This window comes from Strigops habroptila, chromosome 4 (genome assembly GCF_004027225.2).
Source record: "Strigops habroptila isolate Jane chromosome 4, bStrHab1.2.pri, whole genome shotgun sequence".
Classification (NCBI taxonomy): domain Eukaryota; kingdom Metazoa; phylum Chordata; class Aves; order Psittaciformes; family Psittacidae; genus Strigops; species Strigops habroptila.
In genome coordinates, this window is record NC_046358.1 from 49,879,049 (window position 1) to 49,906,567 (window position 27,519).

At 39.4% G+C, this 27,519-nt stretch overlaps 1 protein-coding gene across 1 annotated transcript in view; it reads left to right on the forward strand.

Annotated features, from left to right (window-relative positions):
- Positions 1-1,633: 1,633 nt before the first annotated feature.
- LOC115607333 (mucin-5B) overlaps positions 1,634-27,519 on the forward strand; it is a 44,104-nt gene continuing 18,218 nt past the window's right edge. The window contains exons 1-22 of the mRNA XM_030484521.1: positions 1,634-1,742; positions 3,431-3,686; positions 5,138-5,252; positions 6,597-6,684; positions 8,726-8,859; positions 9,279-9,504; positions 10,286-10,411; positions 11,152-11,269; positions 12,753-12,891; positions 13,349-13,450; positions 14,462-14,531; positions 14,776-14,913; positions 15,602-15,766; positions 16,608-16,702; positions 18,190-18,316; positions 21,378-21,630; positions 22,628-22,680; positions 23,057-23,157; positions 23,458-23,609; positions 25,403-25,541; positions 26,258-26,368; positions 27,053-27,232. Coding sequence (XP_030340381.1) covers positions 1,661-1,742; positions 3,431-3,686; positions 5,138-5,252; positions 6,597-6,684; positions 8,726-8,859; positions 9,279-9,504; positions 10,286-10,411; positions 11,152-11,269; positions 12,753-12,891; positions 13,349-13,450; positions 14,462-14,531; positions 14,776-14,913; positions 15,602-15,766; positions 16,608-16,702; positions 18,190-18,316; positions 21,378-21,630; positions 22,628-22,680; positions 23,057-23,157; positions 23,458-23,609; positions 25,403-25,541; positions 26,258-26,368; positions 27,053-27,232 — 2,970 coding nt within the window. The 5' untranslated portion in view covers positions 1,634-1,660. The remainder of the gene's footprint in view (positions 1,743-3,430; positions 3,687-5,137; positions 5,253-6,596; positions 6,685-8,725; positions 8,860-9,278; positions 9,505-10,285; positions 10,412-11,151; positions 11,270-12,752; positions 12,892-13,348; positions 13,451-14,461; positions 14,532-14,775; positions 14,914-15,601; positions 15,767-16,607; positions 16,703-18,189; positions 18,317-21,377; positions 21,631-22,627; positions 22,681-23,056; positions 23,158-23,457; positions 23,610-25,402; positions 25,542-26,257; positions 26,369-27,052; positions 27,233-27,519) is intronic.

The window sequence follows — 27,519 nt, forward strand, 5'->3', positions numbered from 1 at the left end:
GTATTTCAGCCAAAACGGCAGGGCTTCAAGAACAGACTTTACCTTCCAGTAGTGCCCTGCCTGAAGTGTGACTGACAATGGAATTAATGGGACATGGACAGTGGGAAAGGGGTAACATGAACTCATGTTTCATGTACTGTACAATGCTCTCACCTACTAGACCAGGATTTTCTTAAGAGCAATAGCAGCAGCAAATCATCTGGTAGACATTCGCACCTGCAATTCTGTAAGCCACTTAGTAAGTGGCTCATAACTATGTAGGGAGAACAGCTGAAAGAAGCAGTGGGACAGCTTTAGGACTTAACTTTATAAATGCTGGAAAGCTTGGTAAAGCAGTGAGCAGGACCTTGAGAACACAGTTCTCAAGGACCGGCTTATTGTCTGCCAACCAGATAAAAGTGCATGCATATCCCCCAGTGAGTGCATGGACAGACTTGACCTGCGGACTTGCAACAAAGGTAAAATCTAAGTCCACATTAAACTGTATTTGTGCTCACTTAATACTAGCAATCACTCTGGCATTGTGTATTCCCAAAGGAGCATGGAACAGTTGAAAGTGTGGGAATGTCTGTTACCTGTGTTTAATTTGTTGGGTTTAGGTGAAAGGCTTCCTCTGTCTCAGCAGGAGTTCCCCCATAGCACTCATAAAGTGAAGAAATCCTAGGTCAGCTTGTGCCAACAGAGCAAGTAAATCTCTAAAAAAGACCCTAAAATTACTGACCTCACACATCTGTGACAGGATATATAAGAAATGTCCTACAATGGAATGTAGATCAGCTCGTGACTGAGCCAGCTGGATTTTCTATGGGCATGTCATAGGGTATTAAAGCACCCTGATAGTACCAAAGGACCCTTTTGCAGCAGCATAATTTAGGAGGTGAAGGAATGAATTGTGGTCTACAGTTTGGAAGGAGCTGGGGACTGCTGCCTCATGATGTTTGGAGAAACCACTGCTTCTCTGTGCATAAAGAATGAATTAACCTGTATGTCTGAGTGGTGCAATTAAATCCCATTTGTGCAGAGGTGAGAAGTTTGCACTTTGTGAACCAGTGTCATTCCTGGTCTGTTGAAGCAGTAAATCTCTGGCTTTTTTTGTAAGATATTTTATAAATACTTCTTAGAGAACACACTTAGAGAACCTCCTTCCAAAAGCTTTTGTTTTAAATAAACCATACATTATACCTGACCTTACATTTTTTGCTCTAACATTCAGAAATCACCATCCAGCTAACAGAGGCAACAAACACTTTTTCTTGAGCTGGGGGACTGTGCTGATGTGCAAGCCAGAGAAAAGCTCTGAAAGAGGTCTATGGTTGCTTGTTACTAATCAGATGTTATAAAAAAGAAAAGCTATTGTTGGCAAAGAAAAAAAAGCTATGTAGCAGTGGGGGGACCTATATAAAAGAAAAGAAATCATAAAAGGATAGCTCTCTGTCTCCACATAAAGCAAGAGTGAATTGGACACTTGTCAGAAATACAGGAGGTTGCTGGGTGCTAAACATGAACCACTGAAGGAAAATTGAATGAAGCTCCACCTTTCAGGGACCCTGCCATCAATGTTTTGTTCTCATGCCAAATTCCTGGAGTATAAATATGTGCCTATAAGCCATGAAATTAACACTTCTCTGGAAGGATTTTCAAGTCACCACTTCATGGCAAGATGGAAATAGAAAAGGGGAGGTCATTTTGGATCTTTTGCCTAATTTGGAGTTGTTGCAGCAGCAAAGAACCAGTTCAAATAGGTAAGAAAAATCTAATTCTCAGATTATTTGCTCACATATTGCTCCCCATAGATGACAAATAGAGTTGTCAAATGAAAATGTGTAACATATTCATGTAAGAGCTGTAGACATGCCAGGTACTGTTTAACATTATACATTTTCATCCTTAATGTCAACCATTTAAGTAGTTTTTGGGTTTTTTTGCACTACTAGGTAGATTATCAACTGTTTTATGTCCTAAGCAACTGATCTTAAAGAGGATACTTGCTGGATGCAGTTTGCATCATAATAAAATGCTGTCACTCTTTTCAACACACTTGACCTGTATTCTTTCTAGAAGTATGTTACCATAATGCCTGCTAGGCTTGATGGACCAGTATGAAATACTGCATTAGGAGTAATCACATTTTTTGTGGTCTGCTGCACTGTTACCTCCTGGTTTGGTTTTGAATGTCCTGTACTTTACCCAGTTGCTTAATACACAAACAACTTACATGGCAGTTATTATTGTCTCAGTAATTCTAGCAACTCCACTTTCAAGAATAGCCAAACTTTATTTCCCCTCATTATTGTGTAGAAAAGGGCTAAATTTCCCTACTTCACTTCAGAGCTGCAAACACCCGTGGCAAATTCCAGTCCCTTTAAAAAGCTGTTTCTGTAAGGACTTCTTGGCACTGGAGTTTGTGTTGTACATTTCTAATATCAAGATCTGAATTTTTCATTGTTCCCTTGTTGGTTCTTGGGTAGGAGTATTTAATAAAATCTTTGAGTTCACTGAGTGTATTAATGACTGTTTCTTATTTGATCTGTGATGGGCGTTGCTGCATCGAATTTCCCAAACATGCTACATAAACAACACAAAGAAATTTGCCCATTTTCATTTGTTGTTCTTTGAGATGGGCCTAGAAGAAATGTTAGAAGCATTTTGTAGGAAGCACATCTTACTTAATTCAAGGTGACTCATACTGGCTTTGTGCAGCTTTGGTATGAAAACTGCTTTCTGAAGTGATGTCTTATATGCACTTCAAGTATGTATCAATACCTTTGACAGAGGTACAACTCAGAGGTCCAAGATTTGAGTTTTGGTTGAAAGGAAAAACAAGTAGCTCTAAGCCAGCTGCTGAAGCTGGTGGCAGCCTCAACTGCTGAGGTCAGAGGCTGCCATTTTGCTGAAGGATCATGCCACCCATGGTATCTCCTGGAAGGGGCTCAATTCAAGACTTTGGACCAAAATCTTGCCTGTGTTAAGAAGCAGTATTTCAAAAGTGAAAAAGAGATTTAGGCAGCCAGGATGGGATTTCCCTCACTTCACTTCAGATATTTACAGTGTAAATGTATCTACAGTGTAAATGCTGAGGGGTGCCATCTACACTGACACCCCTCAGCAACTTTTATAGACAATGGAGAGAAACATGCCATCTTGGAGCATCTTCTTCCTAGGTAGATATGTAAGGTAGGGAAGCTGAACTTCTTCTGCTTCTCACTGTTAACTTCACAGGAGCCTGGGCTCATCTGCTTACATTAGAAGTATCTCTGGCATGGACTTCAAAAGTTCAGTGAGATGAAACTTCTTGCCATAAGCTAGTATCTTCCAGGGGTTAACATTTTTGCCTTTGAAAATCTCTCCTTTAACATTTTTCAACAAAAAAAGGTAAAGCACCTCATGTGGGTTCAATTTCTAAGCTTCCCTCCTGTGACTTTTTCTTTAGTCCAGGTTTCCACTGTCAGTAGGAGTGAATGTGCCACCTGGGGCAATTTCCACTTTCATACATTTGACCATGTTAAATTCACTTTTCCTGGAACCTGCACATATGTCTTCGCTTCGCACTGCAATGACAGCTACCAGGACTTTAACATCCAAATCAGGCGCAGCGACAAGAATAGCTTTCTGATCTCCTTCACTGCCACCATTGATGGAGTGATCTTGGAGGTGAAGGAGACAGGCATCACAGTGAATGGGAACAAGTGAGTAAAGACCATACTGTTGTTTTCCTGTGCAGCAGTTTTAATGCTATGCATCAGTATTAAAAAATTTGTGTCTAGAAAGGGGTCCTATTCTGCAGAGGTGCAAATGGCTGTGTATGAAATTCATACCACTTTGAACAGGGTATTACAAATAGTCCACCCTATAGTGGAGGAGGAGACCAGAAGCATGTAAGCTACAACTCCCAGTGATCAACATTAACATGTTAAGCAAAAGGCAGTATCTATGTTATGAAAACAGAATGTGCAGGTTTCCGTAATGTTGCTTTGATTTGGGAGGGAGGGATGGAATAAGGGAGATAAAATCAACACTTTATTTATTGAAGGTTTTGATTTTGTAGAAACTTTGTAATTTTTTTTTTCCTCAAAATATTATTTCTATGGTACTTACCCTACTGTTGTATGTTGCTGTTCAGGAACAGATGGTCCTCTTGGAAAAGTTTTCTGTTTCCAGATAGATTAGTCTAGAAAATTGCACTGCTTTGCAGATCACAGCTTGCCTTGGGATCTTCTTACACAAAAGACAGAAGTTTCAGAAGTAAAAATCCACACCTCTAATCCCAATCTGAAATGAAGCAGAAAACGAACTGCACAGAGAAGGGTAAAAATACTGCATAAAAGAAGAGTCATATCCAACAGTAGCTGAAAGTTGAGCACAATTTTAAGGGCAGCCCGCATGAGAAGTGCAGTTACTTGATCACAGCATATAGGTATGAAGGGCCAAGGTAAGCTTTGTCTCTGGGAAAAACCCTTATAATCTTTTTGGAGAGAAAATTACAAGATTATAGGCTGTCTTCTCTTGACAGCCCTCTAGAAATGACGAAATATAGAATAGCATCACTCATTTGTAATTATAGTACCGAAACCCAGATGTATCTTCTACATCAAAGGAGAAATGAAACTATCACCCGTTTTTCGATTTTCTAAGTTTTTCAGGCTCTGGGAAAATATATGGTTATTGTCTTGGTGAGATGAAAAAGTAATGTAGGTCTGAATCATGTTAGCGCATGAGTAACAGAACAGAGCCCTTTTCACACCTCTGTGAATCCCGAATGTCAATGAAAGCCTGGAGGAATGATGACAATCTGCAGTCTCCTCATGTTCTGATCTTGCTCCTTATAACCTTCTGGGTTAGGTCCTCAGGACATGTGAACAAGCAGAGATGCATTGGTATCAGTTGAGTGGCTAATATAGTATTGACACACTTACGACCAAAACACACTGTGTTATGGATTAAGGGTGGTAAAAGGTCACAGTGGACAAGGTGTTCATACCTAAATTTAATGCAGTGTGTGGATGAAGGTTGATATTGAAAAGAATGTCCCCATGGCTTATTTATCTCCTTTTGTCTCTAGTTTTTCTTCTTATATCTCGGAGAGAATTTAATCAGACTCTTTTTCTATGCCATCTGTTTTATTCCTTCCAATTTCCAGGATCCACATGCCCTTCAGCTTGAAGAGCATCCTGATTGAGGACACCTGTACTTACTTCCAAGTCACTTCCAAGCTGGGCCTGACACTCAAGTGGAACTGGGCTGACACTCTCCTAGTATGAACAGCCTGTTAGTTGTTTTTGTCGTGATGAACCTCCTTAATGATGAAAAGCAGAGCTGGGTGCAAGCACCATGTTGATATAACAGATTGTATCATTTTATCTATAAGCTGATAGGGACTTAGCTAACTAGGTAATATTTTCATGGGGAAGGGACATGTAATCACAACCCCGAGGTATTCCTGACTCTATTTGGCAAAAAGTGCCACTGTTAACCCTGGAGATAGGTAGCACATCTGTAGTTATCTGCTTCCTCCATGGGGCTCTGGTAGCAGCACAGCTTGTTCCTCCAGCTCTGACTTGTTAGTTACCCTCTGACTCGATGCACTTCTTGTGTGGGAAACTAATCTGTGTGGCCAGTTCAGCCTCCCTGTGCGGCCTCTCTCATTCCAAAGCCTTGTTATGCGGGATTTCCCCTTTATATATACACCCTAAAATATTCTCTTCTGCAACAGTATATTTATACTTTTGGGTGTGAATGCTTATCTCCCATGAACAGGACTGAGTAAATAAATGAAAGTTGTATGTCATGTTTTGCAGTTCAGAGACAGAGAGATTAGAAGGTGAATAGAGAGAAGAAAAAAAGTCAGGAAGCAATCAAGTGGTATTCAAATTCTGATTTAATGAAATATTTGCTTCCCCCGTTCCCCTGTACTAATTAACAATTGAAGTATTACAGGCATCACCTGTACAGTGGACAAGATTTTAGGGTGACACACTTGTAGGAAAAGCACCACCTTTTTTTGGTGGTCCTGAGTGGCACAAGTACCACCTTTCAAGCATGTAGGAATGATTAGGTACAATAGTTTTATGTAGCAAGACAATAACGTGCTAACCTAGTTATTTATTGCCCCTGAATATAGGCAGAACAAGTTATGCTGGACAGACCCACCCCCAGAAATGCTATGTTTTCCATTTAGCCTATGGACTAGAGAAAGCCTTAGATACGGTTAAAAGCTGACCAGAAACTGCTGTTTTCTGCATCCAGCATCAGAGCACAGTTATCTGACCTGCCCAGAGCGGAGCTGCGGTACCTTGCAAGAGGTACCACATGTCTATATACCAGTGTCTCTATACTGGGAGGCACTGGTACAAGGATAGTGCAGTATTCAGCATGCTTCATATAGAATGACAAATGCTAGGGGATTATCTTCCTATTTAAATTAAACCTGTCGGCATGTAAGTTTTATGGCAGGTTTGTAACAGAAAAGGAGAGTGCTACAAACCGGTAATGAGCATTTCTGCTACTGTGCTTTCCAATTGCGGACCACTTTGTAACGTACTGCAGATGTGGTGAAAAGCCTTTAAACTCTGGGTTTCCTCTTTCCTTTTGTTTTGTAGCTGGACCTAGAAGAAACATATAAAGAGAAAATATGTGGTCTATGTGGGAACTATGATGGCAGCGAGAAGAATGATTTGGTTTTGGATGGTAGGTCATGGATACAGCATGTTCCACATAGAACAGAACTGTTAATGCTTGACATGAAACTTGATGTCTGTTTCCTCTAAGCAGGGTTTCAGATTTCCTGATAGACACTGAAAGACATGAACATTTCTATATACAGGAGATGTATCTTAGGGATGTTCTGGGACGATCTGCATTCCTCTGCTGTTCATAAACTTGCAAGAGTCGCAAAACTTTTTGATCCAAATTAACTGCCTGCTATCATGCAGCAACATTGCCAGCTAGTAGCAAACTTATAGTAGCAAACTTTAAGGAACTTGTAGTCTCACATGAGGCACAAGTGCATTTTCTGTCCTTCTATTTTGATAATTTTACAACTGGGTATCAAGTGTGATTATTTTTGCCTCTGTAATGAAATGAAAGCGTCGTCACTGAGCCAGAGAGATTTCACTGAGCATCTTTGCAGAAGCCGTGGTGCCATCCACTGACACCTTCAGATATTGCACTGCACTGGAAAGAGGCCAACACAGCAAACAGCTGAGGCTACAATCCTGCAGCTGATCCTGCTCTTTCCTGAGCAGCAGGAAAGCTGCATCCTGGGATATTAGCTGCAGGACTGAAGCCAAAGTTATAACTTTGTAACCTTTATGTAATACTTGGGCTTCTTAAATCACCAGAAAAGTATTTTCATCTACCTCACCCCTTCAGAAAGAATCCTGAGGTTTGTTAAAAGTACCACTTGTAGTGATAACTTTGAGGATCATCATTGTCATATTTCATATTAAGCTTTTTGGATGTATCTTAGTCATGCTTCTGCTCCTTACTTGGCAAGCATAGTAGATAAAAACTAAAGCTGGCTTAAATTTTTCTGAACAGTTTGCTACTGAGAAGCATTGCTCTAAGAAAAACAGGCTGTTCTTTTATGTGTCTGGTTACACAAATAACAGGTTCCCATGCCTGGGGAGCAGGTGGCTTCCCATGTCCCTCCTTCATACTCTGAAAACATGCTTCTGCCTGCGCTAAGCAGGCAGCAGTCATTCTGCCTGCCCAGGCTAAGATCTACTGCACATAAAGTTCCAAAACTTATTCTCAGTTTTGAGACTCCTTTCTCTTGAGGGGAAAAAAAATCATCAGGAAGAAAAATCCAATTTCTCTATGGAGCAGCTCTTCTTGGAACTTTATAGTTTGTATTCTTTAATGTGAGTTGAGATCCTTGGCAAACTACATGACTTCAAGGCTTTCTGTTTCCAGAAAAGTTAGTGGTAAAGCATCTGAAAACAACACTTTTGTGAAAGTCATCCTCTCAGGCCTGCACTTAGTTAGGGGACTGACCCAGTATAGAAGCATAGACTTGGTCAGAAATCTATCTATTAAACCTTAAAAAAACCAAACCAAACCAAACAAAAAAAAAAAAAAAAAACAAACCCAAAGAATCAAAGAATAGCAATTTATGCATACTCTCCATAGATATATATAAATTTAAAACTTTGTTAGAAATATTTCTTACATCCAGGATTAAATTTCTGGTAATGCTTTAGGAAAATGCACCCCTCAAGCTAGTGTAATGGTCACATACATGTATTGAGTGCCTGTCTTCCTCCTGCTCCCACTTCACATCTTTTCTAGCCTGTAAATACAGGTTTCCAGATGATTACAAACATTTGCACCTAAAGCTGTACTAGGTTGTGATAGCAGAAGGCAAACTAAAATATATGATCATTACACATGCAAATACAAAACTCCGTAAGATCAAATACACCCATAATGAATACAAGTATTTGGAAGTGATGATGTACAACAGAAAGGTCAAGAGTCTCATGTGATTGATTATAAATGCCCAGGCTGACGACAGGCCTTGATACAAGTGTGCCAGATTCCTGGCTCTAGCTCAACAGAAGTCATACCAAGTTGTCATCTTCAATAATATGGATGCTGTGGTTTAATTTAGGCATTTGGCTCTAAGGCATACTGCCTTAGAGCCCAAAGATTAAGAGCATTTTTATAGCCCAGTAAGTGATCTAAAAAATTGCAGGCAGATACTCAGATACATTTGGGGATTTTGCAGGGTATAAAATGCATCCAAGGCAGTTTGGAAACTTCCACAAAGTAGAGGATCCATCAGGAAAGTGTGCTGATGTGAGTCCAGATGACCGCACTGGAAGACATCCTAGGAAGGAAGACGATAGATGCAGTAAATATGTAAGTATGTGTGGCCGAGAAGCATAAATGCTCCTGAACTACAGCCCTGGAGGGACTGTGTTGAAACAAGTGTTAGTTACAGAGTATGCACTGACCTGAACTTTTCAGCAGTCTACCCATGAGTCTGAGCAAAGTGTTGAACTTATAGCAGAAAGAATATCCTATTATAATAGGATATAAGGAAATATATACAATATAGATGTAAGGAAATAGATAGTGGGAAAACGCACAGTTGAATTGACAGATTCCAGTCCAAGAAAAAGGAAGTCATGACAAAGTTAGTTTCCTGAGGTCTCATCCAGTCTGAATTATCCTGTGACCCTGGAATTGTGTCATCAAAAACTGGGATGCACATCCATGAACCTGAAAGTTGGTAAATGTCAAGTATTGCTTTTCTTTCCTGTCTTTTCGTTTTACAGAGAAAAAGATGCAAGAAGCTTATGTCTCATTTTGGAAACTGCCCCAAAGTTGTTGCTTTTGATGACTACGTAGAGACCTGCACTGAGGATATGTGCCACTGTGCAGTTAATTCTTCTAGCTTTGATTTGGTTTCCAGCTGCATATGCAGCACTTTAAACCAGTACTCTCGAGATTGTGTCCTCAGGAAGGGAGACCCTGGGGAATGGAGAACCAAAGAACTTTGCTGTAAGTAACTGCTGCTCTGGAGATTTCTTTCGGGTTAGATACACACACATGTATTCTGATCCCAGCACAGCAAAGCTAGGAGCTATTTTAACTACTGTGAAACAATCTGTAGAAGTACTTTCACAGAGACATTGTTAATAGAAAAGCTTCTACAAATTTAACTTTATTTTCCTCCTAATATTGTCTCCCTCCTCCTTATGGCTACATTTTCTCCAGTTATTTTTTGAATTTTTCCATGCACAATTAACGCATGAATAGCCTTCTTTTACATGTTGACATCTAGTCAGAAGTCACTGAGAAGTCTAATGTGTTTGTCCTTAGCTTCTCCTGTGTTTTCATATTCAAGAGTCGCAGCCACTGAGCAGAAAATCACTTTAATCCAGAGGGAAGGCTACAGGTAGTTCTTCTGAGCTACTCGTGTGGATTGGGGTAGAAAATTAATACCAAAATGACTTATGCTTCAGGCAAAAATAAACTATTATGACTCCATAAAGTATTCCAGTGTTCTTTGCTTGCATCATGACTTCAGCCCAGCCAACCTTGAGCAAGTAAAATAATGTGAAACAACTCATATTTCCCAGCAGTACTGTGTTATCCAAAGATGAAGTAAAAGTAACCATAAAAAATTCCTTTAGAGGTCAAACAAACATGACACATCTGGAAATTTTTAAAAACAAGATATGGGGTAAAGGAGAAAGAAAGAGTTGGGGAGTGAGACATTGATTTGAGAGCTTTTATAAATACAGCATTAACATATGCCGTTTTTCATTTTGTCTTGCAGATCAGGAATGCCCAAACAACATGGAGTACATGGAATGTGGAAACTCCTGTGCTGACACATGTGCCGACCCAGAAAGGAGCAAGATTTGTAAAGCACCATGTACAGATGGCTGTTTCTGCCCTCCCGGTAAGGCAGTTTACCTTTTCCAGTGGGTCACACATATCAAGGAAAAAAAGAGGGAGATCGTTCCCTTTCAGTTATGGACATTGTTTTTTCATTAACATTTTACCCTAAAAATGATGAATAAACTGTTTCTTCTAGCATAATTTAACAACTTTCTTCTTGAAAGAACCAGGTCTCTAAAGATTTTAGATCCTGACACTGGAGAAGGGGAGGGAAAGATTTCTAAGGACTAGGCATAAAAAAATGGTACAGATGTGGAAAGAGGAGAGGTAGTGTCTAGACAATAAGAATGCAGGTGAAGTCAGGTGAGGTCCCTCCCTGTTAAAAGGCTAGATATTGCTGTAGCTTAAGTCACATGTGATATAATTGCATAGCTAGATGTGTGCATGTTTAAGTTTGCACATGAAGTAGAGGCTAAGATGAGGGTCTGGTTTCTGTTTTATCACTATTAAAAAAGATGGAAACTGGCTCACATCCTTGCAATCTGGCATTTGATAACCCTATTCACAGTGACAAATGCTAGTAACATGCAAAGATATTCCTTGGGGTTTGCCTTGCTTTCATTTAATTAAAAAATATTTCCCACCCTTTAACACCTGAAAGGGCCTGGTTTTTCTTAAAATATCACCCATTCATTTACAGAAATGCTGAATACTCCAGAGTTCTTTCCTTGCTCTAATCTTCCTTGATGGTGTTTCCCAGACTCAGCAAGAGAATATTAACTAACCAATGTGTCTGAACAGGAACTATCCTTGATGACCTTGGTGGCAAAAAATGCATCCCCAGAGACAGCTGCCCGTGTATGTTTCAAGGCAAAGTCTACTCATCCGGAGGGACCTACTCCACTCCCTGCCAAAACTGGTACTGTTGTGAACTTCTTTGCACTAATAAAGCAGAGGCATTTATTTCAGAGCTTTGCTAGGTTGCATTATGTTCTTTTCTCCTTTCCCCTCCCTCCCTTCTAACATTTGTCTTAAATAATTGTGCAAAATCTGCGTCTAAATTTCAGCAGTACGGGAAAATTAACAGGTAGACCTCAACTACACACAGTTACCACCCTCACTTGTAACTGCTAGCAAAAACTGAGCTCAAGATTTCAGAATGTGGAAAACTGAGACTCTTCTCTGGTTAGTTCAGAGGCTTTGGCCGCTAAAATGTGGCAAGGTGTCATATCATGTTAAGGAGTTACATTTCCAACCTCCTCTAGGTCTACAAAAGGATGTTTCAAGGCCTGCATCTCAATCATAGAATCATAGAATTGACTAGGTAGAAAAAGGCCTTTAAGATCATCAAGTCCAACCATTTCTCCAGGACTCTCAAGACTATCACTAAACCATATCACTGAGGGCCTCATCTACATGGTTTTCAAACACTTCCAAGGATGGTGATTCCACCACTTTCCTGTTCCAGCACCTGATTTCCCTGTCTGTGAAGAAATTTTTCCTAATATCCAATCTAAAAAAGTCCTGATCTTTAAGAATTACTTGATTTAGAAAAAATTCTGTAGCTTGAACCCGTATTCACTCTACACCAGTGAAAGGTGATCAGACCTCAGGTATGTTATTCTCACAACAGTTTTATTTCTTACTAGGTACCCACTTAGTAAATGAACAGCCATTTGTGTTATTTGAGCTCCTGTGACACCATATCGTTTCTTGACCATAGGCCTAACTTTTGATGTAGTGAGGAATGAATTATGCTGTGGTGCATGGTAGGGTAATCCAGATGTTCTGCAAGCCCGTTTGTGTTGAATGTTTCCTGCATTTTGAGGAAATACTCCTCAAAAGCTGCAATCTTGAGGAACTGAATTTGATGGGCTCTCAGTGGTTCCCATCTAGCCACATCCTCACTTCTTCCTCACAAAGTGTGAGCTAATGTGGCCAGGCTAGTCTCCTCTTGTGTGCACAGCTCTAAGAATTGCAACTGCTCATTATCTCAGGTCCTCCACAATTAGTTGCTGAAATGTTGCATCGGCAACTTGCTAAACAGTTGCATCAGTAGCATAAAATGTTGCAAGATCCTGCTTGAAGAGGTTAATTCTATCTTTAAAAAGCCAAGTAAACAATTTAGGCCCTAAAAAACACTTCTTACTTGCTCAACTTAGTGTCTCTCTGAAGCAGCTACTTTGAAGCCCAGTGCAGTTAACTCTCATTAAAAGAGGTATTCAACCTTCACACTTTAAGGGCCAAATATAAAGTCTTCCTCCCACATGGATTTAATAAACAGCCAAATAACAAGCTAGAAAGACAAAGAGGTTGTCATCTGTGAGGATTCAGATACACTTGTATCTTTGCTTCTTTAAAGTTATGTTTATTCTAACTACTGCTTTTTGAGTTTTGTACAGTACTTGCAAAGGAGGCCGTTGGAGCTGTATCTCTCTGCCTTGTTCTGGAAGTTGCAATATAGATGGAGGATTCCACATAACAACGTTCGATAACAAGAGATTCAATTTTCATGGCAACTGCCATTATGTCTTAGCTAAGGTATGAATAAATTCCCATTTCACTCCTAAATCTCATGAGTAGCATGAGGCATCAAATTGTGCTGAAGCTTTATATGACTTAATTCAATTAAATGGCACAAATCCAGTAAAGCTTTTCAACACATGCTCAGTCTTAAACTGCATAAATTTTCCCATTTGCAATGGATTGCAAGTGAATGGAAGTGGGTGAGCAAAAATTCCTGCAAAAGGATTGAATTCCACATAACTGTCTGCAAATATGTGATCCACACAGGTCGATAGCAAGGAAACGGTGCAAAGGAAAGAGTGAATATTATTGAATTTGGCAATGAAATAAAGCAGTTTGCAGTTAGTGATTAAGTGCCCCAGTTCTTTCATTATTGCATTTTAGCCTTTCAGAGACACTTTTTTTCTCTTCTGGCTCCTTTCCTGTAGCATGCTAACGATGTCTGCACATCCCTTTTCCCACTTCTTTTCAGAATACTGATGACACATTTGTGGTGATTGGAGAAATCATCCAGTGTGGGACATCAAAGACAATGACTTGCTTAAAGAATGTATTAGTCACTCTAGGAAGAACTGTAAGTAATGTGCTTTAGTTAGTGGCACATACTATGTCACTTCTATTTAGCTTCAAAGATGGGATTTCTCTAACTCTGTGGACTCATTTTGGTCTGTTGCGATCCTGAAACTGCAAGATTAATACTGGCAGATGATGCAGTGCATGTGTTTATTGGTTTTGTTCTACGAGAGTTATTGCCTTTCCAGTTTTTTGTATTCTGGCTTTTCCATTTCTTTAGAGGTACATGGCTAAAAATCCTTGTCATTTTTCCCTCTCTTTTCATGACTTCAAAGCTTTTCACTTGTTTCATTTTGAAAGAAAGATTGAGATTTCTACAAGAAAAGATTCTCTTCGTTTCTGAGTCCAGAGGTTTTTCCTGATGCAATGAGTAAAGTAGCAGAATTTTCCAAATGAAGGCCAAAGGCTTCTCCTACTGAAGATGATGCCATGATTCACATTGAATTCAGTGGAAGCCGAGTTAGGGATGGTATTTATGCACTCTAAAGTTTCATTCTGTCACATGAATCATACAGATTCATCCCATCCACCTGGTATTTAACTGGTACAGTCCCAACCATGTTAGGAGATCCAACATCCTAACCTCCTTCTATAGTCAATAAAGAAAGATGAGGATCTCCAAAGGACAAGTCAGCCCACCTAAGGTATGAGATGTTCTGGAGGTGCTTGTTTTCCTCCATTGACTATTGAGGGAGTTTGAGTCAGATAGCTCTCATTTTGCATACATTGTGTTTTCAATGAGATAGATCCAAACCTAGACATAACATGACATGTGAGAGAACTCAGTCGAAACTGTTGCTTATAGAGAGGGTTTTTGATTTTTTGTTATGGCCAGATTTGCTCTATGTTATTGTATGTCATCCAGACACTGTGTTACATTGACCCCAGAGATGATAATGCTTTAAAGACACTACTTCTTAATGCTTAATGAAGTTTGTCAGGTTGCTGTTGTCTGTCTCATGTCATATTCATTCACTACTGTGGGCTTTTTCTTTTTTCTTTTTCCCTGCAGACAATAAAAATATGTTCCTGTGGAAATATCTACATGAACAATTTCATTGTGAAGCTGCCAGTAAGCAAAGGTAAATGTTCTTCTTGCATCTTCCCCAGAGTAGCCTACATTTATTTACAGAGGGATTCCTCCTCCTTTCTCTGAAAAGAATATAATCCTGCTCATTGTTAGGTCATTTAACCTGTGTGGCTACTAGGTTTGGGACTCCCTGGGAATTCCTGTGTTACACTGATGCAATGGTAAATGGCAGTTCCTGTTTACTCAGCTCCATAAAGATTTGCAAGTGCACAAATTTTTTTTTTTTTTCTTTTTAGACGACATCACTATCTTCAGACCCTCTACATTTTTCATCAAAATCTTGAGCTCAACTGGAGTACAGATTCAAGTGCAAATAAAACCTGTAATGCAGCTCTCCATAACAGTCGATCATTCTTATCAGAATGGCACATCTGGTAGGACAGATCATGCTTTTCCAGTTAGCTCTTAAACTGAGTTATAGTTGCTTGTCTATCACTTGAGGTGAACAAATGATTTGATTTTATATTGATTTTGATATGTTAGAACCCCCAGTTAAACCTATAGCCTTCCTGAAACAAAACATTGGCCAATTCAATTTACTGAAGAAAGTTAGATAACTCTGTGATGTTTAGCGTGTGCAGGTCTTTTAGACCCTATTTGTAAAAGCAGACCTTTCTCAGAAACTTGAGATGCAGACTGTGTTCTTGGTTTTGTCACCAGTCTCCTGTTCACATCATTTAAGCTTTTTGTGCTTCTGTTTCCTACCTGTGCAATGGGATTGCATCCTGTCTCTCCTACCTGTTTTGGTTTACTTTTGTGATTTCCTTATCTTGTAAGCCTTTGATGAAGGCACTTTGTCAGCCAGTGTTTACTGAAGCACATTTAAGCAGCTTCCAATCTTTGTGTTATCACTAGGTGCAAATGTAGTGCAAAAAAAATAATTACACTCTAAAGACAGGGTCCTGTCTGGTTTGTGGGACCATAAGGAAGTCTGTGAAGGAAAATGGGCTTCTTTCAGGAGAAGGGCTAAGAGTGTTCATATAGGACCCATTCCTTTTTCCACTAGTGATTTCTTTTTTTCTTTTGCCTTTTTATTTGTTTTCCTGCCACCACCCACACAAGGTCTTTGCGGCAATTTCAATAACATCCAGACTGACGACTTCAGAACAGTCACTGGAGCTGTGGAAGATTCAGCTTCTGCTTTTGGTAACTCATGGAAAACTAGAGCCAGCTGTTTTGATGTTGAGGACAGCTTTGAAGATCCTTGTTCAAACAGCATGGATAAAGGTAGCAGGCTTTTCATCCCTGGATTATCAGTGCTAAATAATTTTCACATAGCAGATAACCAAAAAAGCTTTAGAAATCTCATAAACATCAAAAGCCACTGCCTTTGAGTCTATTAATAGAGAACATATTGGTCTTTGAGGTGACAACTTTGCTTTTAAAACAAAATGACTGCACTGCTGGAGAAAGGGCCAACACTGACGACTCGAAAAGCACACACAGCATCAATAAGAACAATATAGGTTTAAGGCAGAGCATACTTGGTTGTCAATATTAGGGCAAGATCTTCATCCAATCTAGGTTGTTACAGCTGTGCCAAAGTCAAAAGGAATAAGATATCAGCAGTACTGACTTCAGCAAGCATTGTACTTTACTAGGTGCCCGTCTGGTTTCTCACTTTGACCGGGTTTGGCTATGTACAGGATTCAGATTGCACTGTCCTAGATATTGCCACAGGTAATTAAATCTGCAGCTCATAGGCACACAGCTCACTGATCATTACATACTTGATGTTATTGCTGGACTATAAAGAATTGCCCGAATGTAAAGAATTGACAAAGTTTGATGGAAAACAATGAAAATGGGGAGGTTTTGCAGATGATCTGCAAACCCAGCCACAGTAATAATGTTAATACTTGGAAGGTGAAACCTTTCTTTTAGGGAGATGGCTGGTTGCCGTCCAACTGTGCTTGTTGCCTTGATATTTTAGTTCCCCATATTTCTTTACAGCATTATCTGAACATTTCAGGACATTCTAGTTCTGTGTGAAACCTGATAAGAACATTGAATCAAGTAGTAATGCGGTTTAAGTGACTATAGATAATGGTGTTTTTTCCCACTTCAGAAAAATTTGCCCAACAATGGTGTTCTCTTCTGTCTAATACAAGCAGTGTGTTTGCTGCCTGCCATTCTGTTGTAGAGCCTTCAGTATACATCAAGGTAAGGCACTGGTCTAAATGGGTGGTTTAATATAGTGCAGACTGATCTGCCACGAAGGCAGTCTGGCCTAGGGGAGTGAAATGGATTACATTAATGCCTGTTTGCAAAGAAGTTCACTTATGCTGATGAAAAAAACTACAAAATAATAGTTTATGTGAGACACAATGGGCCTTTTTGGCTGCAGCCTTGAAAACATTAAGTGTGTCATCACTGATGGTTCTGTTGCATGATCTAGAAGGAAAATAGGAAAAAATGGGTTTGCTGTTCTTGAAAACTGTTCACTCATTGAAAAGCCAAATCAGTGTTTCTGTGTGGAACTGAACTGAGAGTTTTTTCAGCCCCATGGATTCCTTCTGACGTTGTTTAAAATTCACCTCTAAGGGGAGAATATATCCTATATTTACACAATTTATATCTCATTTATTACTATGGAATCATGTTAGTCTCATGCTTAGAATGCAAGAAGCTGCCCATAAGTACTCTTGGTGTACAGCTGTCGAGGAAGTTGGCTGAGCTAGAGAGTTGCCATATTTATGTGAATAGTAAAGAGGTTTCTGCAAAATGCAGAAAATTCATGTAGGGGATGTGTGTGATACAATTTACTGAGAAAATACCTGAACATGAAATTTTGCCTAAAAATTAATGTCTTCAGGTACCTTTAAACATAGGGCTTATGCTTTACCTCTCTCAGGTTTCCCTCAGAAAATATGTCTGCTTGAGAATTCATGTTAACTATAAGTAAGGAATTTGCAATTTTCAATTAAGGAAAAGTAATAACCAGTTTCCTATGGATATGTCAGTTACTCCTGCTGAAACCATGATTTGTGGAAGCATTTTCCATGAGATCAGTAATGGCAGGATATGTCACCATCTGTGCAGTATGACCTTACTGCTCTTGAGTGACTGGCTGCATCAGGGTTGTTCTGTCCAGCCACCCAATTAAAGGAACTTGAGCTTCAAATCCCCTTTATACTTTCTTAACTATTTGTTTTGATGTCATTACAAATGATTCCCTATTAAACCATCTTCTGTTATGTACCTGTCATTTAGTTGGGCATATCTTACTTACATACTAGATAGGTACACAAGTGCCAGCCATTGCTGTGCAGTATTTTCAGTCCTGTATATTTTCAGATGACATATTTTGACATATCCTAGATTGTATATCCTCATGGGAGGTTGTTATAGACATTTCTTAGTGCTTTAATTAACTGTAAGTATCCTTATCATTCTGATTATTCATCTACTTGTGAGTGTTGGACATAACATTAAACAACTGCAATTGATTTCCTGTTTCTCAGGTTTGGATAGTATTTCATTTGCATACATTTTCTTTTAGAGATATTACGAATTAAGTTTCATCATTAATAATACTTTTTAAAAAACATATTAGTTCATTACTTTTTGAATTGCTATATGATTCTATGTTTCCCTGTTTCTTCTGTGAGCTGGGCTTTATAATACCCATGTCCTTTTCTGTCCCCTAGAAATGTATGTATGACACCTGTAATTCTGAGAAGAGTGAAGTTGCTCTGTGTGGTGTGCTCTCTACCTACTCCAGAGACTGTGCTGCAGCAGGCTTATCCCTGAAGGGCTGGAGGCAGGGCATCTGTGGTATGCACCCTAAAATACATGTGGTAGGGATATAGGGGAACAGCTTCAGGAGAGCTCAGTTTGTAGCAGTCAATATCTTTTGTACTTAGCCATCAAGCTAGTGGGTCTTTGAAAAACAGAATAAGCATACATTCTATAAAAAACTGCCTGTCAAAACCAGTTTATGTCCACTTAATGCTCTTATGATGCGTGTTCCTTGTGTAAATATTAGGTGAAGTCAGTACTCAGAGAAGCAAAAGAGTATAAGGTGTATATAATAACAAGAAGTTGTAATTAGGTTAGTTTTGAACACAAGGGCTTTCCTATGTATTTTAATTCTAATACCTTTTTTGAACTTCATCTCAGCCCCCAATGTCTCAGACATTGCCCATACAAATGACATCACTCTCATTAACTGCATTTTTCCATGTAAAATAGTAATGATTTTTAATATACATACATACTGGTGACATCTGAGATTGTGGATGTCTTTAAAGGCTTTTTCAGCTCAGGACTATCTAACAACTCAATAGAAGTTTTGTGGACATACACATTGTCACTAAATGCATGGATCAGAGTCCACATATTTATCTTTTTTTCCTATGGCGCTGCCAGAATTTATTATGAGATGGTATCAGAGCTGAGAATAAAACTCACAAGTCCCAGTTTCTGAATTTTACTTCAACATTTCTATTTTTTCATAGGCAATCAGCTAGTTCAAGTGATATTTCCCTATATTAACATGAAAATAGATGTATGGGTTTCTTGACTAATAACATATCTGAATAGGAAACACCACAACAATTATTTTTATGCAGTTTTCATGCAGCTATCATCTATTTAATTGCCTGACTTAGAGGCTAGCTGGGATATTTAATAGAAAAAAACAATTTAAGAATGTATGGTGCTTTGTTGAAGGCATTTAATATTGCAGTAAGAACAACTTAATAAACCTGTGCTGAAAGAATTCAAAGGGAACACAGTGTAACCCACAGTAATTTATCCTAAAATCATGCAGATCTATGAACTAGACACATGTCGCTGTTTACTGAAAGCTTTGTTATCAACATAGTGTTACTGACTTTTTTTTATGCCAAAGCAAGACTGGTTTGCAGCATGGGTTAGAATGAAGTCTGTGGACTCATGGCACAGCAGGTAATATTGACTCAAACAGTGCAGTAACCTTGGGAAAAAATGCTAATGGCTTAATCAGCACAATCATTTTAGGCCTTTACAAGAAGAAATAATCTTTCAGGAACATGCTTATGATAAGATTGAAGGTTGTGCTATTCATAAGTGAAAGAATAAATGGGCCAGAACAGTCACCCTCAGTGATCTGTCCCATTGCAGGCCTTTCTGGCTCCTGCAGCTGTGTCCAGCTGTGCCGGGCTGCGGGCAGCATCCAAGGCAGGTTATATCTTAAGGGGATGTCTACATTGAAGTCAGTAGAGTGTATGAAATAAGTAAACCCTACTAGCTAATGCTTGGCAGTGCATGTGTGTGACACAATCTTTAGCAGAAGCATGAACCATTACTTGAGTTACTGGTTTCCCAGAAGACCATCTCAGTTAGTAGCCTCTGCTAAGTCATGGCACTGCTTTTCTGGTGCTCCTTGTGCAAGCTAGCTTGAAGCTGGTTTTGATATGCTCACGTTCTCTGCACTCATGCCTCCAGTTGTGGTGTATATAATCTAAGATTACAGATCTGTGACCATGAGTACTAAGATCAAATAACCTTTCTCTTACCAGATCTCGCTTTACCAAAAGCGATCTTTTTGCTCTAAGAGAAAGATAAAGGGAGAAAGTAAACACATTATTTTATTGCATTAATAGCTAACAATTGAGATGCCCATTCAGGTAAATCTGCTGTAAACTCATGTTCAACATCTTTATTAATGTCTTTCTTATTTGGCCTATTTTGATTTACAAATACCAGTTGATGCATCTTTATAGTATGCCTATAAAGTAGGAGAATATGGCTTGCACGGTTTATACACAGGATATTGTGTCTGCCTCAGCTAAGATCAGGAAATCAATTATTTTTTGTCTGTGGAGGTGGTGGTTTTCAATGTGTACACAAACCTAACACGCTAACTAATGTAAGAAAGTGTACTATGGTCATGGACTGGAAAACCATACGGAGCTTTGCTGAGGCATGGAACCTATTGCTGATATGGTGATAACATTGCTGCAAAGCTGATTAGCATGTTTGCCGGTGAGCAACTCCTCTGTACCTTCTAATATATCTGTGTGTATCTGAAAACCAATTGTGGGGTTAAACCTATGGATTTGATCTAGAAAGAGGTCCAAGATGACTAGATCCTCATTTATTGTTGAATTTCAGAGGAATCTGGATGCCAAGCTTTCTTGAAAACCACAACCTTACTGTGGGTGATATTTCCTGACAATATTTGCTGTCATCCCTATGGATCACTACTGCAGATTTTATGATAGAGTTTTGAAGATGTTGTTTCTTGGTAGCCTATGAAAATTAATCAGCTTTTCACTGTCTTACAGGATCAGTTTAGCTCTTTAGATATTGGTATTTAACCGTTTGGTACACCAGAGGTCTTAAACACTGTTCTTTCTGATGTCCCCAGAGTACAACAAGAGTTTTCCTCAAAACATCTATGAAAATTCAAACACATTTTCTTTGGTAACAGAGTTCCTTGGCATCGTCCATTTGACATCAAAATTTACCCCTTACAAAATATGTTCATTTCTTAAGCTATTCTCAGCCAAAGAAATTACTAGTAAATTACAGAAAATTAGTTTTTAACTACAAGGACAATTCAGAAGTTATTTAGTTTAGTTCTTGGCATAAAATAGAAATGTAAATTGTACCAATTGTAAAATTATACTGATTCCCTTCTTCGGTCAAGATATACCCTGCTGAGTATTTCAGTATTCCATGTCATGTGGGCGGACTTCCCTCAGACCACTGGGAGACAAAGACTTGTAGTTTGAAAAAAGCACATTTGTGGCTACCAATGTGCAGAAAGCTGTGTCAACAGCATGAGCGATGACTGCACAGAAAAGGCCATACACCCATTTTATTTCTCCATTTTATTTCTTTTGCAAAGATCCCTCTGAGGAGTGTCCTGAGACTATGGTTTACAACTATAGTGCGAAATACTGTAACCAGTCTTGCCGCTCGCTGGATGAACCTGATCCGCTGTGTAAAGTTCAAATTGCTCCTATGGAGGGCTGTGGTTGCCCTGAAGGGACCTACCTCAATGACGAGGAGGAATGCGTAACTCCAGATGACTGTCCCTGCTACTACAAAGGCAAGATTGTTCAGCCTGGCAACTCCTTCCAAGAGGACAAACTAATGTGGTAAGGTGCTCTGATGATGCAAAGGCTGCATACCTGGGGGACGTCAGGGCTCTAATCCTTGAATGGTGTCACTTTACTGTAAGGAATAATGACAAATTTCTCCTGGATTCTACCAAAGCAAATATTCCCTTGGCAGGAAGTGCAGCCACAGCAAAGCTTAAGAACCTATATTCCTGTTACCAAACAAGAACCTGAAAACATATTAAGTAGAATAATGTTTGCAGCCTATATCTATGCAAAGTTCATTGTTGGGTAAAAAGTTTCCATATACAGTGGGAGCAGGTTTTCTAGAAGTAAGAGGGCTTGGGGGAGTTTCTGGCTTTGAAATGAAGACATGATGTAAGAAACACCCTCCAAAACGCCATCCTGCAGACTATTAAAAAAAAAAAAAAGTCCAGAAAAAAAAAATCTGTTTTTAAACTGAGATTTTTAAGAAGAGAGGGAAAGAGAAAATTAGGTGAGAAATACTAAAAATTACATAAGAATTTGCATCTGTAGTGAAAAACAATTGCTATTTTTCTCATTTTCAAGCAGTTTAGGACAGCAATGCAAATAGCAGGGGAAGGCTGTTTTATTCAAACCATTTATTTGCATCTTTAGATGTCTACATATTCCTCTCTCTCAACTTCCACATTTTTTTTCTGAGGATTCTATTCTTTTTTGTAAACACAGGTTCATTTGGTAATTTAATAGGTCTCCTTTAAGAAAGTGTTAGTCTCATTCCATGGAGTGGAAAATAGATGCCTATGAAAATTTTGGTTTAGGGAAAAGACACAGTAAACCAGTGGCAGATGAAGGAAGAGTATTTAAGAGCTGGGTGTCTTAATCTTCCTTCTGGGGATGGTAATTTGCCTGTGAACCTGATAGCTGTACCAAATACTCAGTTTGATAGGAATTTGTTATTTGTGTGACTAGTGAAGCTTTGCAGTGCCTTTCTCTTTAGTGAGAGCGAAATATGTAAAGAGATGATGTGTTTCATTTTATGGAATCTCTTTAGCAAATGCATTCAAGGAAGATTAGACTGCATCGGAGAGACTGTCCTGGTAAAAGGTGAGATTTTGTTAAATAATGGCATTATGGTATCAGCTAGTATTTATAATGTTTTTCTGTGTTTATCTCACTTTCTGTAACATTTTAGCATTTTACACATTTTTGCCTTCTCCCTGAAATGTGCTGGTTATTGATAATAGTTGTCTTTGTAAAAATGTCACCAGACTTCATGAATTCTTTAAAGATGAGGATATTTCTCAAAACTTAGTTCTCTGATTCCTTCTTCCCACACTGCTGGTGGGTAGGAGCAAAAGCTAATCGAAACTGTAAATGCTAGACATATGCTGCCCTCTGAAATGCTTGTTTTACAATTGCTGACAGCATCCTTATTGTTTTCACTAAATTACCTTCCTAAAATGTTTTCTTCCTTCTATAGATTGCCCTGCTCCTATGTATTACTTCAACTGCAGCTCTGCAGGTCCTGGTGCAACTGGGTCAGAGTGTCAGAAAAGTTGTAAGACACAGGACATGCATTGTGTAAGGACTTCACCTCCTAGCAGGAACATGGGACAACATGATTGTGCATGTATGATTGTCCTTAACAAATGCTGTTGGTAACATGTTATGCTATTCACAGATCAGCTACTATAATGATAACATAGCAGCTATAGCTACCCACATAGCTGTGATACTTGTAATTTGATTGTCACTAATTTACAGTTACAGGCTTAAAAAATAATGCACAAAAGATTGGCATCCAGAGCTAGCACTTCTGATGGTTCCCTGTAGTTTCTGTGCATTAACGAGTTGCCTTGTGTTTTGTCTTCATATACATAGTATGTCACAGAATGTGCTTCTGGCTGCATGTGTCCTGATGGGCTGGTATTGGATGGCAGTGGAGAATGTATTCCCAAAGATCAATGCCCATGTGTTCATGGAGGACACTTTTATAAACCTGGGGAAACCATCAAAGTGAACTGCAACACATGGTATGTTACCCCAGGGAACCTTGCTTTATAACGAAGTTGTTAAAATTATCTGTGCATTTTAAAGCCTTCTCTTCAGCATTAGAGCCATCAGGCTTCTAGTAAAAATAAAAGGGGAACCCCTCTGCAACACACTGCATGAGCCTGCACTTGGAGAGAACAAGTACTAAAATATTCTGTCAAATGATTTCCATTCTTTTTGCAAACTGCTTCCACACAAGCTTTATAAGTACCAGCCTCATCCAATTGGTCTGTGGCTGGTCATTCTGTAAGGGGTAACTGAGTCTGCATCTGTTGGGCACAGCTGAACCCCAGAAAAGGATTGAATTTGGAGGAGGGAGGACTTACAATGATCTTCTAGTGACTTGCAATGCTTCTGGGTGCGTAGTTCTCAAAAAAGATAAATGAATGCTCTAGTTGCTCCAATTGCTGGTATAACTGCCACAGACTTCACTGCTATTACTGATCATGGTGGGTAAAATGCTTTGAATCCTTACCCATTATTTAGTGAGAATGACTAGTCCTGCCAAGAAGCTGTACAGAAAACAAGTGTCAGAAACATTTTGGTCTGATCACCATGGTACAAGCAATCAAGTTTAGCATGTGAAGCAAAACCCTGATGAGCAGTTGTTGATATCACAGAGGCCAATAAGAAGTTTTATTGCAGATAGGGCTTTGTTTTCTTATGAGAACAGGACGTACATGGGAAAAAATCACATTTTCTGTATCAAGGGTATAGCAATCAAAATTTTCTGTGTGTGGTCGCCATGAACTGGAGGTGATGTTTGTCAAGGTCTGATGGGTTGACCTCAGCTGGATGCCAGGTGCCTACTATGCTGCTCTATCACTCCGCTTCTCAGCAGAATGGGAGAAAGAAAAGAAGATAGAAAAAACTCATGGGTCAAGATCAAGGCGGTTTAATAGCAAAAGCAAAGGCTGCGTGGAAGCAAAAAACCCTCAGATTTATTCTCTACTTCCTATCAGGGAAGGGCTTCAGTACACATAGTGGTTGCTCTAGAATACAAATGTAATAACAACAAATGCCCCCACTCCTCCTTTCTCTTAGCTTTTATTGCTGAGCAGATGCCATATGGCACAGAATATCCCTTTGGTCAGTTTGGGTCAGCCGTCCTGGCTATGTTCCCTCCCAAATCTTGCCCACCCCACAGCCTACTGGTGAGCTGAAATGTTGGACAGCCAGCCTTGATGCTGTGTGCACACTGCTCAGCAGTAGCCAAAACAGTGGTGTGTTATCAGCACCTTTCTAGCTACCACTACGAAGCAAAGCACTGTGAGGGCTGCTATGGGGAAAATTAACTTCATCTCAGCCAGACACAACACACAAAGAAAGACAGGGACAATATTGGTTCACACCACTGTAGTTGGGAACACATGGTACCTCACAGATTAATATTCAGAAATGGCTGAAATATTCAGTTCTTCACCTTGAATTTTCCTCACTTTGAATAAATTCAGTTCTTCACCTTGAATTTACCTCACCTCGAATAAATCCCCACTGTCTGCTGCCAGGACTTAATGATTTAATGATATCTGAAGGAAAAAATAAAATAAAAATAAACAAAGTTCATACATGTCTTGGTACTAAACGTGAACTTTCTTATTAGTAAACCATCTCATGGCATGGTCTCAGAACAGTTGAGAGGGTAAACTTGGAAGAGTGGTAGATGACTGCTTTCTTTGAAGTACTGCAAAAGACAAACCTATGAATTACTCTGCCCCTGTTTGGGCGTTAAGGAAAAAACAAAGATGGTGATTCTTTGCATTTCACCTCCCAGCACCTGCAACAAAAGGGAGTGGAACTGCACAGACAATGCCTGCAAAGGAACCTGCACTGTGTATGGAAACGGACATTACATGAGCTTTGATGGGGAGAAGTATGATTTCCTGGGAGACTGTGACTACATCCTAGCTCAGGTACCAATTTTTTTCACTTTCCTATCATTATGCTTTTCAAAGCTTACACTGTAGGGTTCAGTCTGATTAATTAAAGGTCTATCCCACTCAAAATAGTCAACACTGGTGAGCAAAGCCTGCTCCCCTCCTCTTGTACCTAGAGCAAAGCAATTAACCCTCAGAAGTGACACAAGAGGGCACTGTGGGATCCTAAACTATTAACTCCTGGGCTGAACAGCCCTTTCCTGATGTAATTCCAGCACCTGTAATGGAAAGGAATTGGTGTGGCGTTGAAAAGCTAAGCGTTTCTCTCAGCCATTCAAGACTGACAGTGCTTTTGTTGTGACAGAAACACGTAGAGGTTAATGTGTGAGCCTCATGTATAATAATTGCACGTAATGAAACAGTACTCTGTGAGACATTTTGTCATTCCCAAATTAAAGTTGGTTTTGATAATTTTAAGGAAAAAAAAATACCTTTTTGGTTGTGCAGGATTTGTGCTATGAAAAGCTCCATTTTTTCTTAGTTTTTTTCTCGAAATTCGTGGTCAGGTATGAACCCACCACCAGTTCAGCTGCCACCAGATTCTTCTAAAATGCCCAGAGTTTTGGTGAATAAAAAAGTGACAAAATAGCAGAAGTCAGATTCAAGTGTCATTCATTTAGAGTTTCTGAAAATGTGTAAGAGTGGTCTGGTTGCCTGAAAAGATCTAATACAATGTTATCTATTTTTCTAAGGATTTTTGCCCCAATAACAAGGATGCTGGCACCTTCCGAATTGTAATTCAGAACAATGCCTGTGGGAAGTCACTCTCCATCTGCTCCCTAAAGATCACACTAATTTTTGAGGTTTGTCTAGAACTGGTTATAAGCGAGGAGCTGTAGTCTTTATTTTGTAGTAGTTAGTGTAGTATCCCCTTTTATTCCAGATCAGTTGCTGCTAGAGAATACCTATGGAAGTCAAACAGCCAAAAAGTGGAGGCAGGAAAGCTGGGAAATGTTTAGGTATTTGCTGTTAACAGGGCTGGACACTTCTGCAGGTGAGGGGACAGATGTGGGGAGTCAACTGGTAAAGATTTTAGAGAAGCATGTTTCTGTACCATGGTTTGAGCACATGGCAGATGTAACTACAGAGGAAAGAGTTTCTTCTTCCCTTCAGCTCAGGCTTAGCATTTCCCCAAAGTGTACACAATAGGGATTTCTCCCATAGTAGGGGGTGAGAGGATAGTGAAACAAAGGAGTGTGACAAGGGGTGTGCTAGCATGTCCAATTGCCTGTGTACTCAGGAGTTGCTGTGCCAGCAGAACAGATTTCATCTAGAATGAGGACAATTTCCATGGCTGTGAGGTAAGACTTACCTATTGAGGTAAGACTGAATTCAGTGGGTCTTTTTTATGGCTCACATGTCTGGCAATAGACCAAGATGTAAAGACTAAAGAAAAATAAGATGAAGGACAAGAGGCAGAATACCAGTGCTGTTACACTAAGATTTCAACTGGATTTCCTTCCATGCGATTTCTCTGTTCCTTGTAGAGCAGTGAAATAAGGCTCTTGGAAGGAAGAATTCAAGAGATAGCCACTGATCCAGGAGCTGAGAAGAATTACCAAGTGGATCTCAGAGGAGGTTATATTGTGATTGAAACAAATCAAGGGATGAACTTCCTGTGGGACCAGAAGACTACTGTTGTTGTTCATGTGGCACCATCTTTCCAGGTAGGTATGGGGTGGAGAGAGAGGTATGTTTTCAAACTCAGAGAATGAAGAACTCAAAGCACTGAAGCCCCAGTTTGAAAAGCAGGGCTTGGAAAAGTGTTTGGTTCAGTGGAGAAGAATAATCAATCAGGCCATATCTTGTGTGTTGTTTTATTTCATTGTTCAGTCAGTATGAAAAGCTCCAGAATATTTGGAGCTAGAAGACAGACTTTTTGCTGTATTGGAGGGCTAACAGAGTGATTTTGTCACTTGAAGTCCAGCTATTTCTAAGCCTCATTGTGATGGCT